General features: G+C 40.4%; 1 protein-coding gene across 2 annotated transcripts in view; it reads left to right on the top strand.

Annotated features, from left to right (window-relative positions):
• The window catches only part of LOC111157824 (solute carrier family 11 member 2), a 40,718-nt gene that overhangs the window by 6,347 nt on the left and 10,875 nt on the right, over nt 1-23,496 (top strand). For both annotated transcript variants that reach the window (XM_022519491.1, XM_022519492.1), the window contains exons 2-12: nt 12,663-12,734; nt 14,639-14,787; nt 15,322-15,447; nt 15,878-15,997; nt 17,502-17,608; nt 18,134-18,204; nt 18,312-18,379; nt 20,003-20,158; nt 20,849-21,007; nt 22,221-22,307; nt 23,022-23,141. In XM_022519491.1, the coding sequence (XP_022375199.1) occupies nt 12,663-12,734; nt 14,639-14,787; nt 15,322-15,447; nt 15,878-15,997; nt 17,502-17,608; nt 18,134-18,204; nt 18,312-18,379; nt 20,003-20,158; nt 20,849-21,007; nt 22,221-22,307; nt 23,022-23,141 (1,235 nt within the window). The remainder of the gene's footprint in view (nt 1-12,662; nt 12,735-14,638; nt 14,788-15,321; nt 15,448-15,877; nt 15,998-17,501; nt 17,609-18,133; nt 18,205-18,311; nt 18,380-20,002; nt 20,159-20,848; nt 21,008-22,220; nt 22,308-23,021; nt 23,142-23,496) is intronic.

Below are 23,496 nucleotides of genomic sequence, written 5' to 3'. Positions count from 1 at the left end.
GGTTACATCCAAGGGACCAATATGTGTCATTGGAATAAATGAGTTGAGTAGTTCAATAATAATCATTCGTCACATTTTCGAGAGAAAAATTAAGCAAATGTGAGGGCAAAATATTTTTTCTGAGGCATGAGTGGGTATAAATGTGTTTAATAGACTGTCTTACTTCAATATAAAGGGGTCTTTGAAATTGTTCACAGAGCTGAGAGTTGTGTTCTAGGATCCATGTGTGAGGCCGGGAGGCCAGGTTGGTTCCCCCAAAAGGAAACACGCTGCTGTGTACCGCTGGTTAGGGGGAAATCAGAGGAAACTCTCTATGAGAACTGAGAGGAACAAAGACCAAGCAAGCTATGTAGAAGGAAGACTTCAGTGAGCCTGACGTATGAGCCATCAAAGAGGTATGAAAGCTAGTTAAGCCTCAGCAATGGTCAGGAAAAGTTCTGTTTTGTAGGTATCAGGCCCTTCTAATTCTGAAGTCTCTGGTGGATGAGTGATATTTTTGTCTAAGCGATCAGTACTTCTTGAAGCCTGGCCACACTTCTCCCAGCTGTTATCATCTTTGACAGCCAGCCAGCCAGTTTCATTATCAACTGTCCTCTTTCTCCCTATATCTGACTCTCTCCCTCTTTGCTGCTTAACATTTTCTTTTTCTTCTTTTTTATCGTTAGATGTTCTCAATGTCAGGTTTTTCTTTCAACTCTAAAACATAGATTCATAGACGTCCAGCTCAGGTGAGAACCATAGACTTGATGTTGATTTGAAATTGTAGTCTCTGGTAGATTGAGAGTCTCTCAATTTTGATAATATTACTCTGTATACAAAGTCAGTAAGACAAAGAACAGCCTAAGCTGGTATCTTAATGGCCATTGTGTCAGAGTGAGAAAGACATACACATACAGAAACCCTGGTTCGTATTAAGCACATGATGCAATAGGAGTACTGTTTGTACTTTATGAACTGGGTGTGTTCCTGTGGCTTTTGGCTGAAAACATTCTAATATGAAGACATTCTCTACTTAGGTAGTGAGGATTAGAATTTTGAGACCTTTGACACCACAGGGACTTTTCACTTTGTTCCTTCACAGAAGTAGGTGTAATCAGTCCTCAGCCCATCTTTTCTTCATTTTATCATTTTTTATCAAATTCATTTTCATAAGAGAAAAATAGGATACACTTACACCTAAATTTTAAAAATTCGAAACTTTACATCCTCAAGAATAATTTAGAAATTCACATGGCTTTTTAAAAAATTAATTATTATAATTGACATACAGTGTTACCTTAGTGTCAGGTGTACAACAGTGATTTGACAATTTTATACATTATAGGATACTTACCACTGGTAAATGGAGTTACCATTTGTCACCATATAATGTTATCACAATATTATTGACTATATTCCCTATGCTGTATTTTTCATCTCCATGACTTGTTTTATAACTGGAAGTTTGCACCTCTTAATCCCTTTTCATCTATTTTGCCCATGTTCCCTCCCACCTCCACTCTCATAACCATCAATTTGTTGTCTATATTTAAGAATTTGTTCATTGTTTTACTTTTTAGATTCCACATATAAGTGAAATCATATGGTATTTGTCTTTCCCTGTCTGACTTGTTTCTCTTGACATAATACCCTCTAGGTCCATTTGGGTTGTCACAAATGGCAAGATGTCATTCTTTTTTATGGCTAAGTAATAGTCTGTGTGTGTGTGTGTGTGTGTTTGTGTGTGTGTGTATTTATCACTTTTTCATTATCCTTTCATCTACCTATACACGCTTGGGTTGCTTCCATATCTTGGCTGTTGTAAATAACTCTGCAGTAAACCTAGGGTTGCATGTATCTTTTTGAATTAGTGTTTTCATTTTCTTTGGGTAAATGCCCAGTAGTGGAAATACTAGATCATATAGTATTTCTATTTTTAATTTTTTTTAAAGATTTTATTTATTTATTTGACAGAGAGAGAAAACACAAGTAGGTAGAGAGGCAGGCAGAGAGAGGGGGAAGCAGGCTCCCTGCTGAACAGAGAAGGGGCTCAATCCCAGGACCCCGGGATCATGACCTGAGCTGAAGGCAGAGGCTTAACCCACTGAGCCATTCAGGTGCCCCTCTATTTTTAATTTTTTGAGGAATCAACATATTGTTTTCTACAGTAGTTATACCAGTTCATATTTCCACCAACAGTGCACAAGGGTTCTCTTTTCTCCACATCATCATAAACACTTGTTTCTTGTCTTTGATACTTGTCATTTTCACTGCTATGAGGGGATACTTCATTGTGGCTTTGATTTGCGTTTCACTGATGTTTAGTGATAGTGAGCATCTTTTCATGTGTCTGTTGGTCATCTGTACTTATTTGGGAAAAATGTTTATTCAAGCTCTCTGTCCAATTTTAATCAGATTATTTTTGTCTTCAGTTTTAGAAGTCCTTTATATTTTTCGGATATTAACCCCTTATCAGATATATCATTTGTAAATATCTTATCCCTTTCTGTAGGTTGCCTTTTTGTTTTGTTGACGTTTTCCTTTGCTGTAGAAAAGCTTTTTATTTTGGTGTGTGTGTATATATATATATATATATATATATATATAAATATATATATATCTTCCTGTAACCATATATATACATACATATATATGGGGATCTGTATCCATATATCTATATATCTATATATCTATATATCTATATATAGATCTCTAGTTTATTTTGCTTTTGCTTCCCTTGCCTGAGTTATATCCGTAACTATGTTGGTAAGGCTGGTTGTCCAAGAGATTACTTCCTATATTTTCTTTTAGGAGGTTTATGGTTTCAGATCTCACATTTAGGTCTTTAAATCATTTTGAGTTTATTTTTGTGTATAGTGTAAAATGGTCCAATTTCATTCTTTTGCATGTTGACTGTCCAGTTTTCCCAATGCTATTTGTTGAAGAGACGGTCTTTTTTCCATTGGATGTTCTTTCCTGCTTTGTTGAAGATGAATTGACCATATAGTTGTGGGTTCATTTCTGGATTTTCTGTTCTTTTTTTTTTTTAAGATTTTATTTATTTATTTGACAGAGAGAGAGATCACAAGTAGGCAGAGCAGCAGGCAGAGAGAGAAGGGGAAGCAGGCTTCCCTCTGAGTAGAGAGCCGATGCCGGGCTCAATCCCAGCACCCTGGGATCATGACCTGAGCCAAAGGCAGAGGCTTAACCCACTGAACCACCCAGGCACCCCTGGATTTTCTGTTCTGTTCCACTGAACTGTGTGTCTGTTTTTGTGCCAATACCATCATCAGGGAAATACAAATCAAAACTATAAGGAGATATCACCTCACACCAGTCAGAATGGCTAAAATTAATGCAGGAAACAGGTATTGGTGAGGATGTAGAGAAAGAGGAACCCCCTTACAGTGTTGGTGGGAATGCAAACTGGCATGGCCTCTCTGGAAAACACTATGGAGTTTTCTCAGAAAGTTAAAAATAGAACTGCCTTACGATCCAGCAATTGCACTACTAGGTATTTATCCAAAGGATACAAAAATACAGATTCAAAGGGTTCAGTTAGGGATTTCATTGAATCTGTAGACTGCTTTGAGTAGTATGGATATTTTAGCGATATTTATTCTTCCAATCCATGAACCTTGGTGAATCTTTCTACTTTGTGTCATCTTCAGTTTATCAGTGTGTTGTAGTTTTCAGAGTATAGGTCTTTCACCTCATTGCTTAAATTTATCCCTAGGTATTTTATTCTTTTTGGTGCAATTTTAAATGGGATTGTTTTCTTAATTTCCCTTTTTGTTATTTCATTATTAGTGTATAGAAACACAAGAGATTTCTGTGTATTAATGTTGTATCCTTTGACTCTACTGAATTCATTTCTTACTTGTAATAGGTTTTGTTTTTTGTTTTTTTTTTTTGACACACAGAGAGAGATCCTAATATAAATCTATTTTTTTTTAAAGATTTTATTTATTTATTTGACAGACAGAGATCACATGTAGGCAGAGAGGCAGGCAGAGAGAGAGAGAGAGAGAGGAGGAAGCATGCTTTCCACTGAGCAGAGAGCCCAATGCGGGGCTCTATCCCAGGACCCTGAGATCATGACCTGAGCTGAAGGCAGAGGCTTTAACCCACTGAGCCACCCAGGTGCCCCGAGAGAGAGATGCTAAGTAGGCAGAGAGGGAGGCAGAGGGAGAGAGGGAAGCAGACTCCCTGCTGAGCAGAGAGCCCGATGTGGGGCTTGATCCCAGGACTCTGAGATCATGACCTGAGCTGAATGCAGAGGCTTAACCCACTGAGCCACCCAGGCGCCCCTGTAATAGTTTTTTGCTGGGGTCTTTAGGATTTTATGTATGTAATATCCTGTCATCTGCAGATAGTGCCAGGTTTACTTATTTACCAATTTGAATGCCTTTATTTCTTGTCTGATTGTTGCAGCTAGGACTTCCAGTACTTTGTTGAATAAAAGTGGTGATAGTGGACATCCTTGTCTTGTTCCTGATCTTAGAGGAAAGGCTTTCAGCTTTTCACTATTGAGTATGATATTAGCTGCGGATTTGTCATAAGTGGCCTTTATTATATTCTGAGGTATGTTCGTTCTATATCCACTTTGTTGAGTTTTTATGATGAACAGATGTCATATTTTGTCAAATGCTTTTTCTGCATCTATTGAGATGATTGTATGGTTTTATCCTTCTTTTTGTTAATATGGTACAGCTATTTTCAGATATCCAGTTTGCAGATATCAAACCACCTGAATAAATCCCACTTGATCATGATGAATAATCCTATTAATGTATTGTTGAATTTGGTTTGTTGATATTTTGTTGAGGGTTTTTGCATCTATATTCATCAGGGATGTTGGCCTGTAGTTTTTTGGGTTGTTTTTATTTAAGATTTATTTACTTGGTTGGGGGGGTAGGAGCAGAGGGAGAGGGAGACAATGAGAATTTCAAGCAGACTGCCTGCTGAGCACAGTGGGGTGCTTGATCTCATGACCCTGAGATCTTGACCTGAGCCAAAATCAAGAATTGGATGCTTAACTGGCTGAGCCCAGGTGCCCCTGAAGTTGTTTTGTTTTGTAGTGTCTTTGGTATCATAGGGTTATGCTGACCTTGCAGAATGAAATTAAAAGTTTTCCTTTCTCTTCTATTTTTTTGGAATAGTTTGAGAAGAATAGGTATTAACTGTTCTTTGAATGTTTGGTAGAATACATCTGTGAAGCCATCTGGTCCTGGACTTTTGTTTGTTGGGAGTTTTGATTACTGCTTCAGTTCCATAACTGGTCATTGGTTCACATGGCTATTCTCAGCCATTTCTTTCCCCCTCATTCCCAGTGAGGGCAAATTGAGTTTTGGAAGTAATGAGGTGGATATCCTCAATGGAATGACTCAGAAAATGGAACTTATTTGTTGACATAGAATGAAAAACAAAGAAAGCAATAATCTCCAATTTAAAAAAAAAAAAAGTGGCTAGTAATCTTCCTTATTAAAATACTTGGGGTTTAGGGTGCCTGGGTGGCTCAGTTGGTTAAGCAACTGCCTTTGGTGCAGGTCATGATCCCAGAGTCCCAGGATCGAGTCCTGCATCAGGGGAGTCTGCTTCTCCCTCTGACCTTCTCCCCTCTCATGCTCACTCTCACTCTCTCTCTCTCAAATGGATAAATAAAATTAAAAAACAAAAAAACACATAGCATTCAGGAAATAATTAGCTCTCTTCAAACCACTTGAATTTTTCAGAGTTTTGTTGACTCCCAGTCATCCAGGACAGGGGCTTACTTTCATGAAGAATGTCTTATACAACATAGGTGTTAGATTAATAATAGTGGTTTAGTAGAAATATCAAGTACTTTAGCCATAAAGGAGACTTTTAGGGAAAAGGATTTTAGAAGGATCCAGAAATTTTTACATTTTCTTCAAGACAAATGGAATTTTTCATTTTATGACAACTCCTTGTTACTCTCAAATAAACAACTCAGGTATTACTTTCTAAAGCCTAGATCTCTTGCATCTGGCAGTTTTGACTGTCACCAGCATGTTGCTGGCACTGAAAAATTGTCTAAGGGAAGCATCAAGAGAGAGAAGAGGTGGCTTTGCCAGTCAACTTTTATTTTATTTATTATAATCTCTATTTTTTCCCCCCAGAGAACAATTTTTGTTCAGTATTTAAGGACTTCGTTCCCTACATGTGCTTTCGTGGAGGTTTTGGGGCAGTGCCCACTGGTCTAAATTGGGATGGAAGTGTTTGGTCCTTCCCTGTTTTGCAAGAGTGATTCCTGACTACCTTGCTGTGAATTTTGCCAGTCAACTTAAAAATTCCTGTTCACATTTATTTAACTAGTCGCTACCATGCAGACACTTCTGGTTCCCTCTATGAGAGTTCTTTTCCTACTTTAATGCTGTCTTTGATTTTATTCATATAGGGAAGGGGAGGTAAAAAGAGGGGATGAATTAGAGGACTGTTCAAAGACATTCCTCTTTAAACCTTATAATTAATTTTAGGGAGACCTTTGCAATGTTGGACACAGCTCTGAAATCAGTGAAATAATTTTGAGGACTTTGTTGTCTATAGGAGAATTTTACAAGAAGTATTTCAAATTCAAAAGTTTTTTTTTAACTATAGGGGGAAAACAATTTAAGTTACATGTTTTTGAGTATTCAGTATTTCAGACTTTCTTAGGGGCAATTTTTTTTTCTTTTTTTTATTATTATTTTTTTAATTTTATTTTTTATAAACATATAATATATTTTTATCCCCAGGTGTACAGGTCTGTGAATTGCCAGGTTTACACACTTCACAGCACTCAGCATAGCACATACCCTCCCCAATGTCCATAACCCCACCCCCCTTCTCCCAACCCCCCTCCCCCCATCAACCCTCAGTTTGTTTTGTGAGATTAAGAGTCACTTATGGTTTGTCTCCCTCCCAATCCCATCATGTTTCATTTACTCTTCTCCTACCCCCTTAACCCCCCATGTTGCATCTCCTCTCCCTCATATCAGGGAGATCATATGATACTTGTCTTTCTCTGATTGACTTATTTCGCTGAGCATGATACCCTCTAGTTCCATCCACGTCGTCGCAAATGGCAAGATTTCATTTCTTTTGATGCCTGCATAGTATTCCATTGTGTATATATACCACATCTTCTTTATCCATTCATCTGTTGATGGACATCTAGGTTCTTTCCATAGTTTGGCTATTGTCGGCATTGCTGCTATAAACATTCGGGTGCACGTGCCCTCTTAGGGGCAATTTTTAAAACAGATTTGGGCTGGGCGCCTGGGTGGCTCAGTGGGTTAAGCCGCTGCCTTCGGCTCAGGTCATGATCTCAGGGTCCTGGGATCGAGTCCCACATCGGGCTCTCTGCTCAGCGGGGAGCCTGCTTTCCTCTCTCTCTCTCTCTCTCTCTCTGCCTGCCTCTCTGCCTACTTGTGATCTCTGTCTGTCAAATAAATAAATAAAATCTTTAAAAAAACAAAAACAAAACAGATTTGGGCTATCTCAATTGTTCTTTTTTTTTTTTTTTTTTTTTAATTTATTTGAGAGCAAGAGTGAAAGAACACAAGTGGGGGAGGGGCAGAGGGAGAGGAAGAAACAGGCTTCCGGCTGAGCAGAGAGCCCAATATGGGTCTCTGTCCCAGGACCCTGGGATCATGACCTGAGCCTAAAGCAGACGCCCAACCAACTGAGCCACCCAGGTGCCCCTATCTAAATTGTTCTTAAAAAAATTGTTTTTCTAGGGGTGCCTGGGTGGCTCAGTTGGTTAAGCGTCTGCCTTCAGCTAGGGTCATGATCCCAAAGTCCTGGGATCAAGCCCCACATCTGGCTCCCTGCTCAGCTGGGAGCCTGCTTCTCCCTCTTCCTCTGCCTGACGCTCCCCCTGCTGTGCTTGCTCTCTCTCTCTCTCTCTCTCTGAAATAAATAAATAAAATCTTTAAAAAAAATTTGTTTTTCTAGAGTTCTTGTGAGTGGTAAGAGAGCACATGAATTCATGTTAATTAGATGTTCAGAATCGATTATAGCTAGTTTGTGTTTGGGGGATACCCAAATTAAGGAGTCAGGAAATGCTTTCTTGATTACATTACATTGAGTTACATTCACATGTAACTCCCAGTTCATAATCTCAGAGCATGGCTCTTTGGGCACTAAGGCAAAGTAGTAGTAAGGTAAGTTTTAGACAGTGTATGCCTGCCAGCTGGATAGGTATAGATCTCTGATTAATCCACTACAGAAGTTTTGTCAGAGTTCAGCTGCACATCCTGAAAGTGTTCAGAAGCTGAGTGAATCCATATGACCTTTGTATTTAAAAAAAATAGATAATACAAGTACATGACAAAGTTTTTTTAAGTGCAAAATGGTATACAGTGTATATTCAATGAGAGGTCCTCCCTTCACCTGACCTCATTTGTGCTCCCCCTCTCCTTCTCTTTGGGGACGGCATTACCTGTTTTTGGCATGTCCCTGGGGGGTAGTCCATACATGTACATGTGTGTATTCTCTCTTCTTTTCTTCTTCTTCTTTTTTTTTTTTTTTAAGATTTTATTATTTTATTTGACAGAGATCACAAGTAGGCAGAGAGGCAGGCAGAGAGAGAGGGGGAAGCAGGCTCCCTGCTGAGCAGAGAGCCCAATGCGGGGCTCATTCCCAGGACTCTGGGATCATGACCTGAGCTAAGGGCAGAGGCTTTAACCCACTGAGCCACCCAGGGGCCCCTCTTCTTTTCTTCTTGACATAAATGATTGTATACCATTCTATATATTGCGTTTTTTACTTGAAAACATGTCTTGGAGATTGTTTCCTATCAGTACATTTAGATTTGAGTTATTATAATAGCTGCATGGCGTTCCATCCTTTATATGTACATAGTTTATTTAACCAGTCCTCGACTAATATCTAGGTTGTTTCTAGTCTTTTGATACTACAAACAGTGTTACAGGAAATTTCCTTGCACATACTTTCCTTGTGCGAGTATTTCTTTAAGATCCGTTGTTAGAATTGCTGGGTCAAAGGCATTTTAGACAGAAAGTGTAATTTTATTAGCCTTTTTATCTTTTTTTTTTTTTTAAAGATTTTGTTTATTTATTTGACAGAGATCACAAGTAGACAGAGAAGCAGGCAGAGAGAGAGAAGGAAGCAGGCTCCCTGCTGAGCACAGAGCCTGATTGGGGGCTTGATCCCAGGACCCTGAGATCATGACCTGAGCTGAAGGCAGCGGCTTCAGCTGCCACCCAGGCGCCCCTAGCCTTTTTATCTTGTAAAACTTTTTTTTTATTTTTTAAGTAATCTCTTCACCCAGTGTGGGACTTGAACTTGAACTCATGACCCTGAGATCAAGAGTCACATGCCTTATTGACTGAGCCAGCCAGGCACCCCACTTGTAAATCATTCTTTTAACATTTTTTGGAGGGGAAGAGGGAGGAAGGGCAGAGGGAAAGGGAGAATCTTTTTTTTTTTTTTTTTTTTAAAGATTTTATTTACTTATTTGACAGAGAGAGAAAGAGATCACAGGTAGGCAGAGGGGCAGGCAGAGAGAGAGGGGGAAGCAGGCTCCCCGCTGAGCAGAGGGCCCAACGTGGGGCTCGATCCCAGGACCCTGAGATCATGACCTGAGTCAAAGGCAGAGGCTTAGCCCACTGAGCCACCCAGATGCCCCAGGAAAGGAAGAATCTTAAGCAGGCTTCGCTCTAGGCGATGTGGGGCTCCATCTTACAACCCTGAGATGTGATCTGAGCTGAAATCAAGAGTCAGACACTTAACTGACTGAGTCACTGAGGCACCCCCATTCTTAACAACTTTTGATAAGGAATGGGATAAAATACTTATATTACATTTAACCAGGAGTGCCATTTTTTCTGTTGTTGATTGCTGTTTGACAGGAGGAAACTTACTGGATTCAGAAGAAGGTGACACTTTATGGTTGAGGGTGAGCTAGAATATAAAAGCTATCTTAATCATAATTATCAAAGTATTGCTGGATTGATTCTGGTTGCTTGTATTTCATCTTGATCTTTGCATTAATGTAGTTAAATGACTAAAACAATCTGGTGGTATGGTCCTAGAGAGCAAAACTGTTTCAGTACTAACTGCTTCTGTAGGGTCTTAAATTTTCATGGAAATTAAATACTGTGTAGCTCACCAAGTCTAACTGACCCATTCTGTTTCCTGTCCTAGTTATATTCTGTAGACAGTGGAAGCAATAGAGCTTATAGTTTGTTGGCTAAAAGTTTTGATGAGAAAGTTGGAATCTAGAATTGTTTTTTCTTTCTTGGAATAATGCATTCCTGAGATTTCAGAGAGAAGACCAGACTTCTTGTATTTATTAGCTGTGTATGTAATTAATATATAAATAATCCCTTTGGATACTAATAACAATTGTTTAAAATTTTATCATGAAGTATTTCTGCCTTAAATTATTTAACTATCACTTTTTTTTTTTTAAGGTTTTATGTTTTTGAGAGAGAGTGAGAGCATGAGCACAAGTTGGGGGAGGCAGAGGGAGAAGCAGACTCCCACTGAGCAGGGAGCCTGATGAGGAACTCGATCCCAGGACCCTGAGATCATGACCCAAGCCAAAGTCAGAGCTTAACCAACTCACCCATCCAGATGGCCCTAACTATCACCTTTATTTGTTTGTTTTTGAAATATCACTTAAAGGCTTATTTTGGGAAGGAAATTTCCTCAGATGCACTTCTGTGACTTACACAGGATGTCAATCATCACTACAAAAGTAATCTAATGTAATCAGTTCTTGGTGAGTAGGGCCACATTTGAAGAAACTTGAGTTATGCTTAATATAATTAATAATAATAAAATATTAATAACATTATTTTTAATAATAATGTTCTCAGAGTTGATCAAAGTATAAAGAAGGGCTCTTTGCCTCATATGAAGTGGCCCAAGACCTTTTCCTATAAGAGTTAGAAAGTCCCAGAGCTGATTTGTGATATCTAATTTATTAAGGGTTAGGATAACCTGATAACCTGGCTTCTTAGAAGTATATGTAAAATAAAAGTATAAGGGCTCTGGATGGGGCCAAGGGGCTGAGCTGTGATTGGAATCCAAGTGTCTCCTGCTGTTCTCAGTGGTCAGATACATAACTTCCATTCAGATGAGGTGCTAAAGAGGGTTTGAATGTAGACAGTGTTACTGGCATCTACTGGCTGGTGTTTAGTTATCTGGTGCCTTAAAACCTGATAGGAGGGACATGGCTAGTTGTCCACTGTAACAAAACACTTGATATTGGTGATTCTAGAGATAAAAGATTATGTTTTCCAACTTAGCAAGTGGTAGTATGTCTTATATCTGGGAAGATGGATGAAACCTAGAATGCTTCCACTCTGATAATTCTTTAAAACAGATACAGCATATATTGGTAGATTATCGAAAAAAAAAAGTAGAAGAATGTTCAGATAGGAACAAGGTACAAGAGAGGAAAAGACTTTCTACAGTAAAAGATAACTAAGGAGAGGCTTTTTAACTTTTTCAGTAGGATCATTCTTATTGGGATTTAAGTGGGGGTTGGGGCTAACAATAAATATTACCTCATCTTTCTCCTTCTAAATTTTTTTTTTTAAAGATTTTATTTATTTAACAGAGAGAGAGAGATCACAAGTAGGCAGGGAGGCAGGCTGAGAGAGAGAGGGAAGCAGGCTCTCTGCTGAGCTGAAACCCTGATGCAGGGCTCAATCCCAGGACCCTGAGACCATGACCTGAGCCAAAGGCAGAGGCTTAACCCACTGAGCCACCCAGGTGCCCCTCTCCTTGTAAATTTGAAATCAACTGAGAAGTAGATTCCTTAATCAGTAAATTGAAATGTAAAAAAAAATCAGCCTTATTGGTGGGGTTGACTGGAGAATATTCCATAGATCTGTGGCCAAATGGGCTTATGACCATCCCACCCCCCCCCCAAGTTAAACTTGACCTAACAGGTTGATAGACCTCTGGGACAACCGCTCATCCTTAACTCCCTTCCACAATAGAGAGAAGTGCTGGATGGCATCCTGCAGACTATGCCTAGTCCTCCTGGTGCCTCATCTCTCCTTGAGTGCCCAGGAAGGGATAGCCATAGTGATTAGTTTCTTTTTTCGGTTGTTGAAGGGTTAGGGAATGACAAACATTATAGGGGAAGTCTCTCTCTCCTCAGGGAAATATGAGGCTGGGAAATAATGGCCCTCCACGATAGTATGGTGGTGAGGTGCTTTTCTCCCCCCTTTCCAGAAAATTGAATCGTGAGCTTAAATTGTTTCTTAGATCAAAAAGAGTTAAAAAAAAAAAAAAAAGTTATAGATCTTTGTCCTTAAAAACTTGTAAAAGTTGGGAGAAATCAGTCTGGTTTTAAATAAATATTTGAGTTAATCTGGAAGCAAAGGCAGAGACTGGGGGTTTGCTTAGCAGCCTCTTTGTGGATGCTTATTAAAAAGTATTTGCCTACTTCCCTGAAATACCTTTTGCTTTAGTTTGGTTTTAAAGTCTTGCTAGCAAAAAGTGATTAAGACTCTTTAATTTTTATTAACTACCTCTTAATAATGCTCTGAAAGCTGTAATTATTTTTAAGATTCTCTAATTTAGAAGAAGAATTATTCTTTTCATCTAGTATGGGGTCAGTTGTACAGAGTAACAAAATGTTGTTTCTGAACTTATTATTTTGTTCTTGCTCATTCCTGTCTCCCTTTTCTCCTTTCCAGAATCCTATTCTAAGCGCTTGGACACTCAGGCATCTACCATGGTGTTGGGTCCTGAACAGAAGATGCCAGATGGTAATTTATAGCTGTGTTATTGTCTGATTTTTACTTGGAATTTGGTTTAAATCAGTAATAGAAATTGACCATATTTTCCTTCTTGTCATCTATCACAACAAAAATTGTCCTTAACTCCTCTTCCCTAGCTAACAGTATCATCATAGAGGCCTGCTCCAATCAGGTCCAATCCAGTCACCATCCAGTAATTAAGCTGTAAATGATAACCATGAAGATCTGTCTCCTATCTTATTTCCGATTCTGAGATGAGCCAAGATTAGCTGCAAGTTTGGTTTCTGTAGCAGTAATGCTTCCAAGGGCAAGTGTTAATCACAGGCCTGGCATAAAAACCTTTAGAATGCTTTGGCTCTTCACAGCACTGGGATATTTACATTAAGGAACAGTAAAATACCGAGCAAACGCATTTAACTGTGTAATCCATTAGAGGGAGTTTTCTAATTCTTTCTAATCTAAATTTCCCCTTTAGAATTTTTATTCCTTTTCTTTAAATTTCCTCATAATTCAGGGCCACTTCACAGAAGTGGGTCAGCTCCCTATAGAAAGAAGCTTTTGTTTTTCTAATTGCATGTTACAAGGATTTCTTGGAAACCCTGACATTAGAGCTCTTTGGTTTGAAATTGCCATTTGATGGCTACCAAACTCGGCTTTGTATCCTTCTGGCAGATTAGCCCTTTTCTCCCAGACCCTTCCCTTACCAGCATTTAAGATTACCGGCAAAATGCAGGACCTGGAAATGCTGATAAGCAGTCTAAGATGAGCCCTCCTGTCACGAGGGTGCCCACACCCCATGACCTGAAGCTCTTCATGGCAGGCCTTAGTCAGGAGGCAAAGGGTTCCTGTTTGGTGGTTTCCCTGCAGCTTCAGATTTTAACCTAACTGTGGCAGGATTTTTCAACTTCCACATTTTTTGAGAAGCCTGACAGAGGTGTAAAGTCCGAGGACCATTCTTTGGCTCAGTCCAAATAATGGTTGGGGGTGGGGGCGGAGTAGGGTAGTAACTAGATGGACCTAGTTCTGTTCTTCTGAAAGTTAGGATTTTAGGTTATGAGGGTGGCTAGAGAGGGAATGTTATATTTTGAGCCCTAGGCATCAGTGTATTTAGAAGAAAATGAGATGATACTAAAAGTTGCCAACCGGGAATGCAGAAGTGTGAAAGTAGGAAAACCATTGTGAGATGAGCGTTAAAACTGATCCAGAGCAAAGTGACTTGGGAGGAGGGGTGAGAGGGAGCCTTTTTTTACCATAAGCTTTTTTTAGTTTCCTGAATTTCCATCCATGTGAATGTACTGCCTAATAAAGAATTGTAATTATTCTATATTAAAAATATAGATGAAAATAAAATATTGGAAATAAATTGAGTAGAGCCAGGTTGGTCTTGTGCATTTAGGTGTTAAAAAGATTTGATTTAAAAGTCACTAAGGAGGGGCGCCTGGGTGGCTCAGTGGGTTAAAGCCTCTGCCTTCGGCTCAGGTCATGATCCCAGGGTCCTGGGATCGAGCCCCGCAGCGGGCTCTCTGCTCAGTGGGGAGCCTGCTTCCACCTCTCTCTGTCTGCCTGCCTCTTAGCCTACTTGTGATCTCTGTCTGTCAAATAAATAAATAAAATCTTTAAAAATAAATAAATAAATAAAAGTTACTAAGGAGGGGCGTCTGGGTGGCTTAGATGGTTAAGCGTTTGCCTTCAGCTCAGATCATGATCCCAAGGTCCTGGGATGGAGCCCCACATCGGTCTCCCTGCTCAGCAGAGTCTGCTTTCCCCTCTGCCTCTCTCCCCTGCTCATGCTCTCTCCCTCCCTCTCTCTCAAATGAATAAATAGAATCTTTAAAAAAAAAAAAAAAGTTACTAAGGACAAGTTGTTAGTGTATTTTGTTCATTTTTATTTCTTCTCAAATCTGTTAATTTAGATGATGTTTCTGGAGACCATGGGAACTCTCCCAGTCTTGGTGCACTCAACCCTGCCTATAGTACCTCATCTCTCCCCCAGTCCGAGGAGCACTCACAGGAGCCCTTTACCACCTACTTTGATGAGAAGATCACCATTCCTGAAGAAGAGGTTAGTGACAAATCCTTGGAGGAAAACGTTATTTAGGGAAGACTTAGGAGTGGAAAGTCTGCTGAACAACTCAAGAGCAACAGCCTCAGATCTAATTTTGCAAGCAAGTCTCTGAAGACAACTTTTGTAATCAGAGTAACTGTTTACAGTAACTTTCAGGAAAACGAGGACCTTGAGAACAGTTGCCACATTGTACTAGTGATTATTTTTTGATCTAGAAAGTATTAATTTCATGTGTTTTACAGTAGCTTTTGTCCCTTTTGAGTGGTGGTTGGGCACAAGGGTACTGATACTCATACTCAGGTTTTAGAATGAGAGGCTGGTGGATGGAAAGAGCAGGTAAGGGAAGGGCTCTTATTTGGACAGAGAAGTGGCCAGGTTATTGATAAGAAGTGGGTAAGATGAAGTTGAAGTTGGGCACACCCAGTATGCAGAAGCTGATATTGTTGCTTTATATGTGAAAAAAAATAACAGATAAATTAGATCAGTAGTTTGGAGGTGATAATTAGTTTGATCTCTTCCTCTCTTGTATAGTATTCTTGTTTTAGCTATCGTAAGCTCTGGGCTTTCACGGGACCTGGCTTTCTTATGAGCATTGCCTACTTGGATCCAGGAAACATCGAATCTGATTTGCAGTCTGGAGCAGTGGCTGGATTTAAGGTGAACATCTAGTCCTCTCCCTGCCCCTGTTAAACACATGCAGTCCACCCTCACATCCTTTCCCCCTTCTCTGCCTGTTGAGTATCATCAGCCTTGGCAGTTACATGCAACTTCATTGGCAGTGACACTTGGGTGAAAAGTACCTTGCCATCTGGTTTTTAAAATTTATTTTATACACATAGTTAGCTTTAACTTTATTTTCTTTTATCCAGTCCACATAGTTTGCCTTGAACAAGGGAGAAATTAAGGCTCAGAAAGGTGTGAGATGACCTAGCAGGTTATGTACAGAACCTGATACAGATCTCCAGGTCATTTGATTCTTGAGCTGGGCTCTTTCCTGAATGTATTTCTCATTCACATTTCCAAACAACGAAATGAAAACACTCCAGTTGTATAATGAGTGTTATGATGGGATTTTTTTCTTCTGTAGTTGCTCTGGGTTCTTCTGTTGGCCACCGTCGTGGGGCTGCTGCTCCAGCGCCTTGCAGCCAGACTGGGCGTGGTCACGGGGTTGCATCTTGCTGAAGTGTGTCATCGTCAGTATCCCAAGGTGAGCCACGTAGTGTCCTGTTTGTCACTTATCTCAGAGAAACGTGTGTGTCTGACAGAATGTGCTGGCCTCGTGGTATATACTGAAATAGTGGAGGACTTAGTGGTCAGGGGCCTGCGGATCAATTCCAGGGGAAATTCTGTAGCCTCTCTTGCTGCCAACCCATAGTTCTGTACTTCTTTAGAATTTAAATTGAGATTCATTTTTTGCCAGAAAGCTTCCTTGGAAAAATTCAGTTAGAGTAAATATTTACCATTCATTCCGCCTTCTGATATCTAGCAGTGCCCAGCCCATGGAGGGGTGGGAGTGCTTTAAGCACTTACATTCATACATCCATATTCCTAAATCATGTATTTTCCTTTTTGTTTGACTTTGTCATCAATTTGAAAAATAAGATATTCTCTTTTACTATAAACTCTATGTGGCAGGATCTTTGGATTTGTTAAGAATTATTTTTCAATTGACCCTCACCCTGGAAGTTACACAGTCTTCCACAGCTCTTTTCTGGACCTTTTGGGCCTTTTCTTACTGCTGCCTAAGGCAGGAATGGACCCTATGTCTGGAAGATAGTTTTAACTTAGCTTCATCTTTAGATAAGATAATGATATGCCTCTGGTTTGTCCTAAATGTATAATCTCCTTTTCTGACTCTGAAAAACTATCCTTATCTGCTTTTTCCCCCTTATATGCTTTTCAGAAAAAACCTTAGTAATTTTATAATTTCTTGTAGTTTCTCTTCACGTATATTAACAGTTCTTTTTTGTGACCATTTTTTGTGTAGTAGATACCTGAAGCTATTGTGTTGGACTTGTTTTTTGTTTTTGTTTTTGTTTTGTTTTGTTTTGGGTTTTTTTGTTTTGTTTTGTTTTGTTTTCTCTTGGCCTCTGTGAGCCAATATTAACTACATTTGTCTTTCAGCTGGATCGTTTGACCAGATTAGGTTCCCGTTTTGTTATATGCCACTCTATTTCAACCAGTTTGCTTGGAGTCCCTTTACATATTTGTCCTTTTTCACTTGCTTATATATTATCATTACATTAAGGTTGACCCCAGCCTCTTCATTTTTATTTTATCTCTTCAGCCATGGTCAGGATAATTGTCTTCTGTGGTCATTTTCTCTTCTCTCCTGAACAATATTTTGACCAGGTTAGCATCCTCATTTTCCCCGAAAACTTTTGGATTGTTTTTAGTCAGGAAATTAAGTGGAAATTAATGATCGGAAATTCCGTTCCTCTATTGAGTGGAAGGTAAGAGAAAAGATTAGGATCAGCTGCTGTCCTGACCTTGGCTCATCGGCATCACCACATAGAAGCACCCTTGCTTTCTCCAGCTTGGGTACAGTGCAGTGACAGGCCAGGTGGAGCCCAGTCCTGGTACTTCATCTCTAGACTGAAGCCTTATGGAGGACTGTTGATGGGTCAGTGCCAAATGTGAATTCCAAACTATAGGGAAAGTTCTTAAAAATGATTAATTAGAACTATGTCTTTCTGCTGTTTGGTATTTAGGTCCCACGAATTATCCTATGGCTGATGGTGGAGTTGGCTATCATTGGCTCAGATATGCAAGAAGTTATTGGCTCAGCCATTGCCATCAATCTCCTGTCTGTAGGAAGGTGAGGGGGTTTTCCTCCAGAAAGTAATATTTTGCTAGATTTCAAAGCAAATGTAAAAACAAAAACCAAATTAATTTTCAGTTTTCAAGATTCAATTCAAGTATTATTTTTTCTGTGGAACCTTTCTGGAGCCACCTTCTCTCCCAGCAGCTGTAGGCTCTGTATGTTCATGTTCTCATGTTGGGTTATGCATCCCTCTGTTATACAGTGTGTGACGTGTGTTACAATTATGTATTTGTATATCAGTTTGTCCCACTAGACAGTGAGCTCCTTGAGGGGTAAGACCCATACTTTTCAGCTTTGCATCCTAAATGTCTGACTTAGTAGACAATGTTTGAATGAATATAGTTTGTTCATTTGGTGCTGTGATCTTAAATTACCCAAGGCCTGACCTCCTGCCACTGTCCCCTCTCCCACGAGTCCTTACTTCTCCAAGTGTTGTGTATCTGGAGAGCTGTTGGAAAGAAAGTGGTTTTCAACGTTTCCTTTCTTCCCATTAATCTCCATTTCTTGTCTCTGACCTAGGGTTCCTCTGTGGGGTGGAGTTCTCATCACCATTGCAGATACCTTTGTATTTCTCTTTTTGGACAAATATGGTAAGGAGACTGGGAATGGAGGGGTCAGTGAAAGGAGCTACTTCCCTTCTTCTGGCTGGTGGAGAAGTCTGCCTTCTGTGAGCTCACTGTTGCATTTTCCCCTTTAGGCTTACGGAAGCTAGAAGCGTTTTTTGGCTTTCTTATCACCATTATGGCCCTCACATTTGGATATGAGGCAAGTGTTGCAGGCTATTCATTACTTTTTATAACCAAAAGAGAGGGGATTGTTTTGCCTTTTCTTTTAAGACTGTATAATGCTAGGATGGTTTAATTTTATCACATGTGTTAACAAAAAGCCAGTTCAGCCTAGGCCAATTTTGAAGAAATATGATCTGTAGAGACTAGTCTCTGGGAAGGCCTGCTGGTCTCCTAGGTCAAAAATGACCAGATTTTGTAGGACTTTCTAGACTAGACTCCCTGGTTCCAAGTTGGCTAGCCCCATTACAGAGCAGCCTTACAGAGAGTTAGGGAGGGAGTTGCAGCATTATTCCTGGCTTTTAACTCGGAGGGGTTCTGGTTTTGCTTATCCTGGCTTATACCACCTGCAGCTTGAACTTTCTGTGTATTGCAAGTTAATGAACTATAAAGGATATAGTGGGTGTTTCCTGGTTTGTTCCCCAACCCGGATACTCCTAAGAATCAGTACCATTATAGGCAGTAATGGTAGCTTTCTTTCTTTTTTAAGATTTTATTTATTTATTTGACAGCACAAGCAGGGGGAGTGGGAGAGAGAGATGCAGGCTCCCCGCTGAGCAGGGAGCCCCATGTGGGGTTCAATCCCAGGACCCTGGGATCATGACCTGAACTGAAGGCCACTCAGGCGCCCTGATAGTAGTTTTCTATGTCCAATTGTTATAAACTCATTTTTGCTCATTGGCCTGGCTGAACTTCTAAAAGTACATCTAATCTGGGATGCCTGGGTGGCTGGTTCAGTTGGTTAAGTGTCTTGACTTGATTTTTTGGGTTGGGTCACAATCTCAGGGATCTGATTCTCTCTTCCACTGCCCCCCCCTCTGCTCACACTCTCTATTTCTAAAAGAAATAAAATCTTTTTTAAAAAGCACATCTAGAGGTGCCTGGGTGGCTCAGTGGGTTAAAGCCTCTGCTTTCGGCTCAGGTCATGATCCCGGGGTCCTGGGATCGAGCCCCGCATCGGGCTCTCTGCTCGGCGGGGAGCCTGCTTCCTCCTCTCTCTCTGCCTGCCTCTCTGCCTACTTGTGATCTCTGTCTGTCAAATAAGTAAAAAATCTTAAAAAAAAAAAATAAAATAAAAAGCACATCTAATCTGTGAGTAGATTATGTAATAGATTAGTGTAAGGCTTCAAGAAAAAGGCTGAACCAGGAAAAAGTATGTATGAGAAATATTTATGAATGTGTCTCAGCATACATTAGTGGCAAACATAAGTGATTTTTAGATAAACATAGGTGAATAGAGGCATAAGTATGGATAATCAAGAATTGACTATATTCTTGGGTCTGTTTCATAGGAGCAATTGTGAAAATAATGTCAGTGAGGCCCTTAGCAGCCATCTAATTCTTTAGAATATTAATGACATTCTCTATACATCTACTTTATATATCTAAAATATGACGTGAAATATTTGGATATCCCAGGCCTGAATTCTCAGACCTCTGGAAGCAAGTCCCTCATGCTGCTTGGTTTTCTGATGGTTCTGTATTCCTCATTATTCTAGGTGGTTGTTGAAGAAAGTGTTGTAAGGAGTAATGGATGCTAAGTGTTTCCTAGTACTGTGTTACTCCCCTGGTCTCATATTCTAATAGTTCTGTTGGTATGTAGTATGTTACAGTGAAGCCCAGCCAGAGCCAGGTACTCAAGGGCATGTTCCTGCCATCCTGTTCAGGCTGCCACACCCCACAGATCGAGCAGGCTGTGGGCATCGTGGGAGCTGTCATCATGCCACACAATATGTACCTGCATTCTGCCTTAGTCAAGGTGAGTATGGCCCTTATATCTGTGTTGTCCAGATAGTTTATGTTTCCTTTAGTTGCAGGGAACACACACTTAGTTGAAAAGCATAAGAGCCCTAAAGGAGAGAAAGGTTTTTCCACGGTTGGATGTTTATAAACTTTGCACACTCAGACTCTGTTTTTGTCACAAAGGTGACCAGAAATAAGTGACCCCACAGAGAAACTGGGACTAAAATTCTTCATAAAAGGTCCAAAAGTGCACCAAATCTCGTGTTTAAATCCCAAAAGATTAAAAAAAAAATCCCAAGAAACTGAGTGACCTTGAGGAGATCAGGAGTAAAGAGCCCAACCAAGGTTTTATCAGTCATCTTATACAATAGTTTGCTGGGAGATCTCAGAGACCTTTATAATTAAGGTTGTTAGGACTGAAAATCAGGTGGTTTTTTAATGTCAGTGGTTCTTCTAGCCACAGTAACTGAGAGCTTAGTAGCACATAGTCATCATTTCCTGTTTGAGGAACGTGCAGTGTTGTCAGAGGGTCATGAGGTCCTTACTCACTTACTGAGCCAGGATGTAAGTAAGTTTTTCACATTTCTTGTGAGAAAATGTCAGTTGTTTGCCCTCTAAATCTTTCAGCTAACTCCAAACTTATGAAATAGTACAAGGAAACTTGTTCTAACTAATCAAAAAATGACTTTGACGTTTATGTCTCTAGTCCAGACAGGTAAACCGAGCCAATAAGCAGGAAGTTCGAGAAGCTAATAAGTACTTTTTCATCGAATCCTGCATTGCTCTCTTTGTTTCCTTCATCATCAACGTCTTTGTCGTCTCAGTCTTTGCTGAAGCATTTTTTGAAAAAACCAACAACCAGGTGGTGAGTAAGCCAGGGTCATGAGTGGTAGTGAATGTGAGGGTAGTGAAGGCCGGAAGACAGGAAGAGTGACAGAGACTTGGAGCTCAGGGGAAACAGATCTCCAGGTTCGGGGCTGCCCCCTCATCATGGCACTAGTCAGGGTCCAGAGTCTGGGGATAGGCCAGGCCTGGACCCATGTTTCCAAGCTATTGGCTCTGAAGGGAGTTTGCCTCAGAATAAAGATTGCCTCACGCTGTTCTGTTTGTGCCTTCATGTCTGTTTGGCTCTTTGTCATCATCCCCTTTTGTTTCCTGTTTATCAACTGCCAGCCTGCTTGCCAGTCTTGCATTTGGAGATGAGGACAGGGAGGAGTCAACAAACAGAACACAGAAACTGACTAAGATATACTCTTTTGTACTTTTTTTTTTTTAAAGATTTATTTATTTATTTATTTATTTATTTGACAGAGATTACGAGTAGGCAGAGAGGCAGGCAGAGAGAGGGGGGAGGAAGCAGGCTCCCTGCTGAGCAGAGAGCCCGATGCGGGGCTCGATCCCAGGACCCTGGAATCATGACCTGAGCCGAAGGCAGAGGCTTTAACCCACTGAGCCACCTAGGCACCCCTCTTTTGTATTTTGAATACTCTATTGTCTTGATTCCTGATGGCCTATCTATAGGATCTCTGACTCCTGGCTCTGCTATGACTAAGGAGTCCTCTCATATTTCTTAAGGACCCTCTCCTCCTGCCATCACTTAAAGCGAGCCAGCATTCATGTATTACCATGCACACTCTTTTTTTTTTAAGATTTTATTTATTTGACAGAGACACAGTGAGAGAGGAAACACAAGCAGAGGAAGTGGGAGAGGGAGAAGCAGGCTTCCCACCAAGCATAGAGACCGATGAGGGGCTCGATCCCAGGACTCTGGGATCATGACCTAAACTGAAGACAGACACTTAACAACTGAGCCACCCAGGCACCCCACCATGCACACTCTTAACTCAGTAAATATTTTTGATAGCATGAGGGTGTAGAAGGATTATGGAAGAAGACCGTAAGTGCCATTACTGCCAATCCCTGCTCTCATTACAACCTGTATCCAGTGTCTTAACTTCCAGCCTGTGTCTCCTAGATGACTTGCATGTGACCTGTAGTTTGTGATCTGTAGGAATGCTCTTCTGGTCTGGTCCTTGCCTCAAAAGTAAAAGTTGCTCCTAAACTGCTTTGTGTTCCAGATTGCAGTCTGTAGAAATAACAGTAGTCCCCACACTCACCTTTTTCCTGATGATAACTCAACACTGGCAGTGGACATCTACAAAGGGGTAAGCCTTTTCAGATTTGTAATCACTGCTCCTGAATCAGTATTCTTGGCATAGTATCTGATAATTTTCTGTGGGTTCACTTCGGAGCTGAAACTGTCGTCTCTGGAGTGTCATTTACTTCAGAGGTCTAGGTGCCAGGCAAGCATTTTTGGATTATGTGGGAGGGAATAGAAGATCAGCTAAAAGATGAACTGTAGAGTTATGGTGGTAGTATAGTGTTTTATAGGATGTTAACTGGGGGAGACTAAAGAAAGTGCTCCTGGTAAAGTATTCTTTATTGGGACCTCTCAGTCCCTTTTATGCTGGTTACATTATGAGCCTCCCCAGAGTAGAATGCATAATTTATGTAGTATTTCCCAAATGTATTTGACCTTTCTCTTCACTCTTGTTACTATCTTCCAGAATAGTGTGTTAAGTAATATAATTTGGGAATTGTTGTGTAGACTTTCTTTTTTTTTTTTTTTTTTAATTTTAAACATATTTAAGATGTAGGTTGAGGATGAAGGCTTTAGGAACTCGGAGAAAAGACTTAAGCAGAGGAATGAAGGAGTATCCAGCAAAATTTAGGTCGAAGGCCCCTAAAATGAGGTCAGGTTCTGAGTCTGGCTTCTGCGGAGTAGCTCCCAGCACAGCGCTTGCTACAGAGCAATTTTGTTTTGGTCGTTGTCTAAGCAGATCATTGACAAAAACATCTTTCTCCCTTGCCTCCCCCAGGGTGTTGTACTGGGATGTTACTTTGGGCCAGCTGCACTCTACATCTGGGCTGTTGGGATCCTGGCTGCAGGACAGAGCTCCACCATGACAGGAACTTACTCTGGCCAGTTTGTCATGGAGGTATGTGCTGTTTTGACTGGTATAGAGTAGAGGAAGAAAACATTGATTGCCATTTTGTGACGTCTTCTTTTTTTTTTAATTTTATTTTTTATAAACATATAATATATTTTTATCCCCAGGGGCACAGGTCTGTGAATCGCCAGGTTTACACATTTCACAGCACTCACCATAGCACATACCCTCCCCAATGTCCATAACCCCACCCCTCCTCTCCCACCCCCCCTCCCCCCATCAACCCTCAGTTTGTTTTGTGAGATTAAGAGTCACTTAGGGTTTGTCTCCCTCCCAATCCCATCTTGTTTCATTTACTCTTCTCCTACCCCCTTAACCCCCCATGTTGCATCTCCTCTCCCTC

Source organism: Enhydra lutris, unplaced genomic scaffold, assembly GCF_002288905.1.
Source record: "Enhydra lutris kenyoni isolate GAN:26980312 unplaced genomic scaffold, ASM228890v2 scaffoldscaffold56, whole genome shotgun sequence".
Classification (NCBI taxonomy): Eukaryota; Metazoa; Chordata; class Mammalia; order Carnivora; family Mustelidae; genus Enhydra; species Enhydra lutris.
The sequence above is the reverse complement of the archived record's forward strand: the minus strand, read 5'-3'. Positions and strand labels throughout refer to the sequence as shown.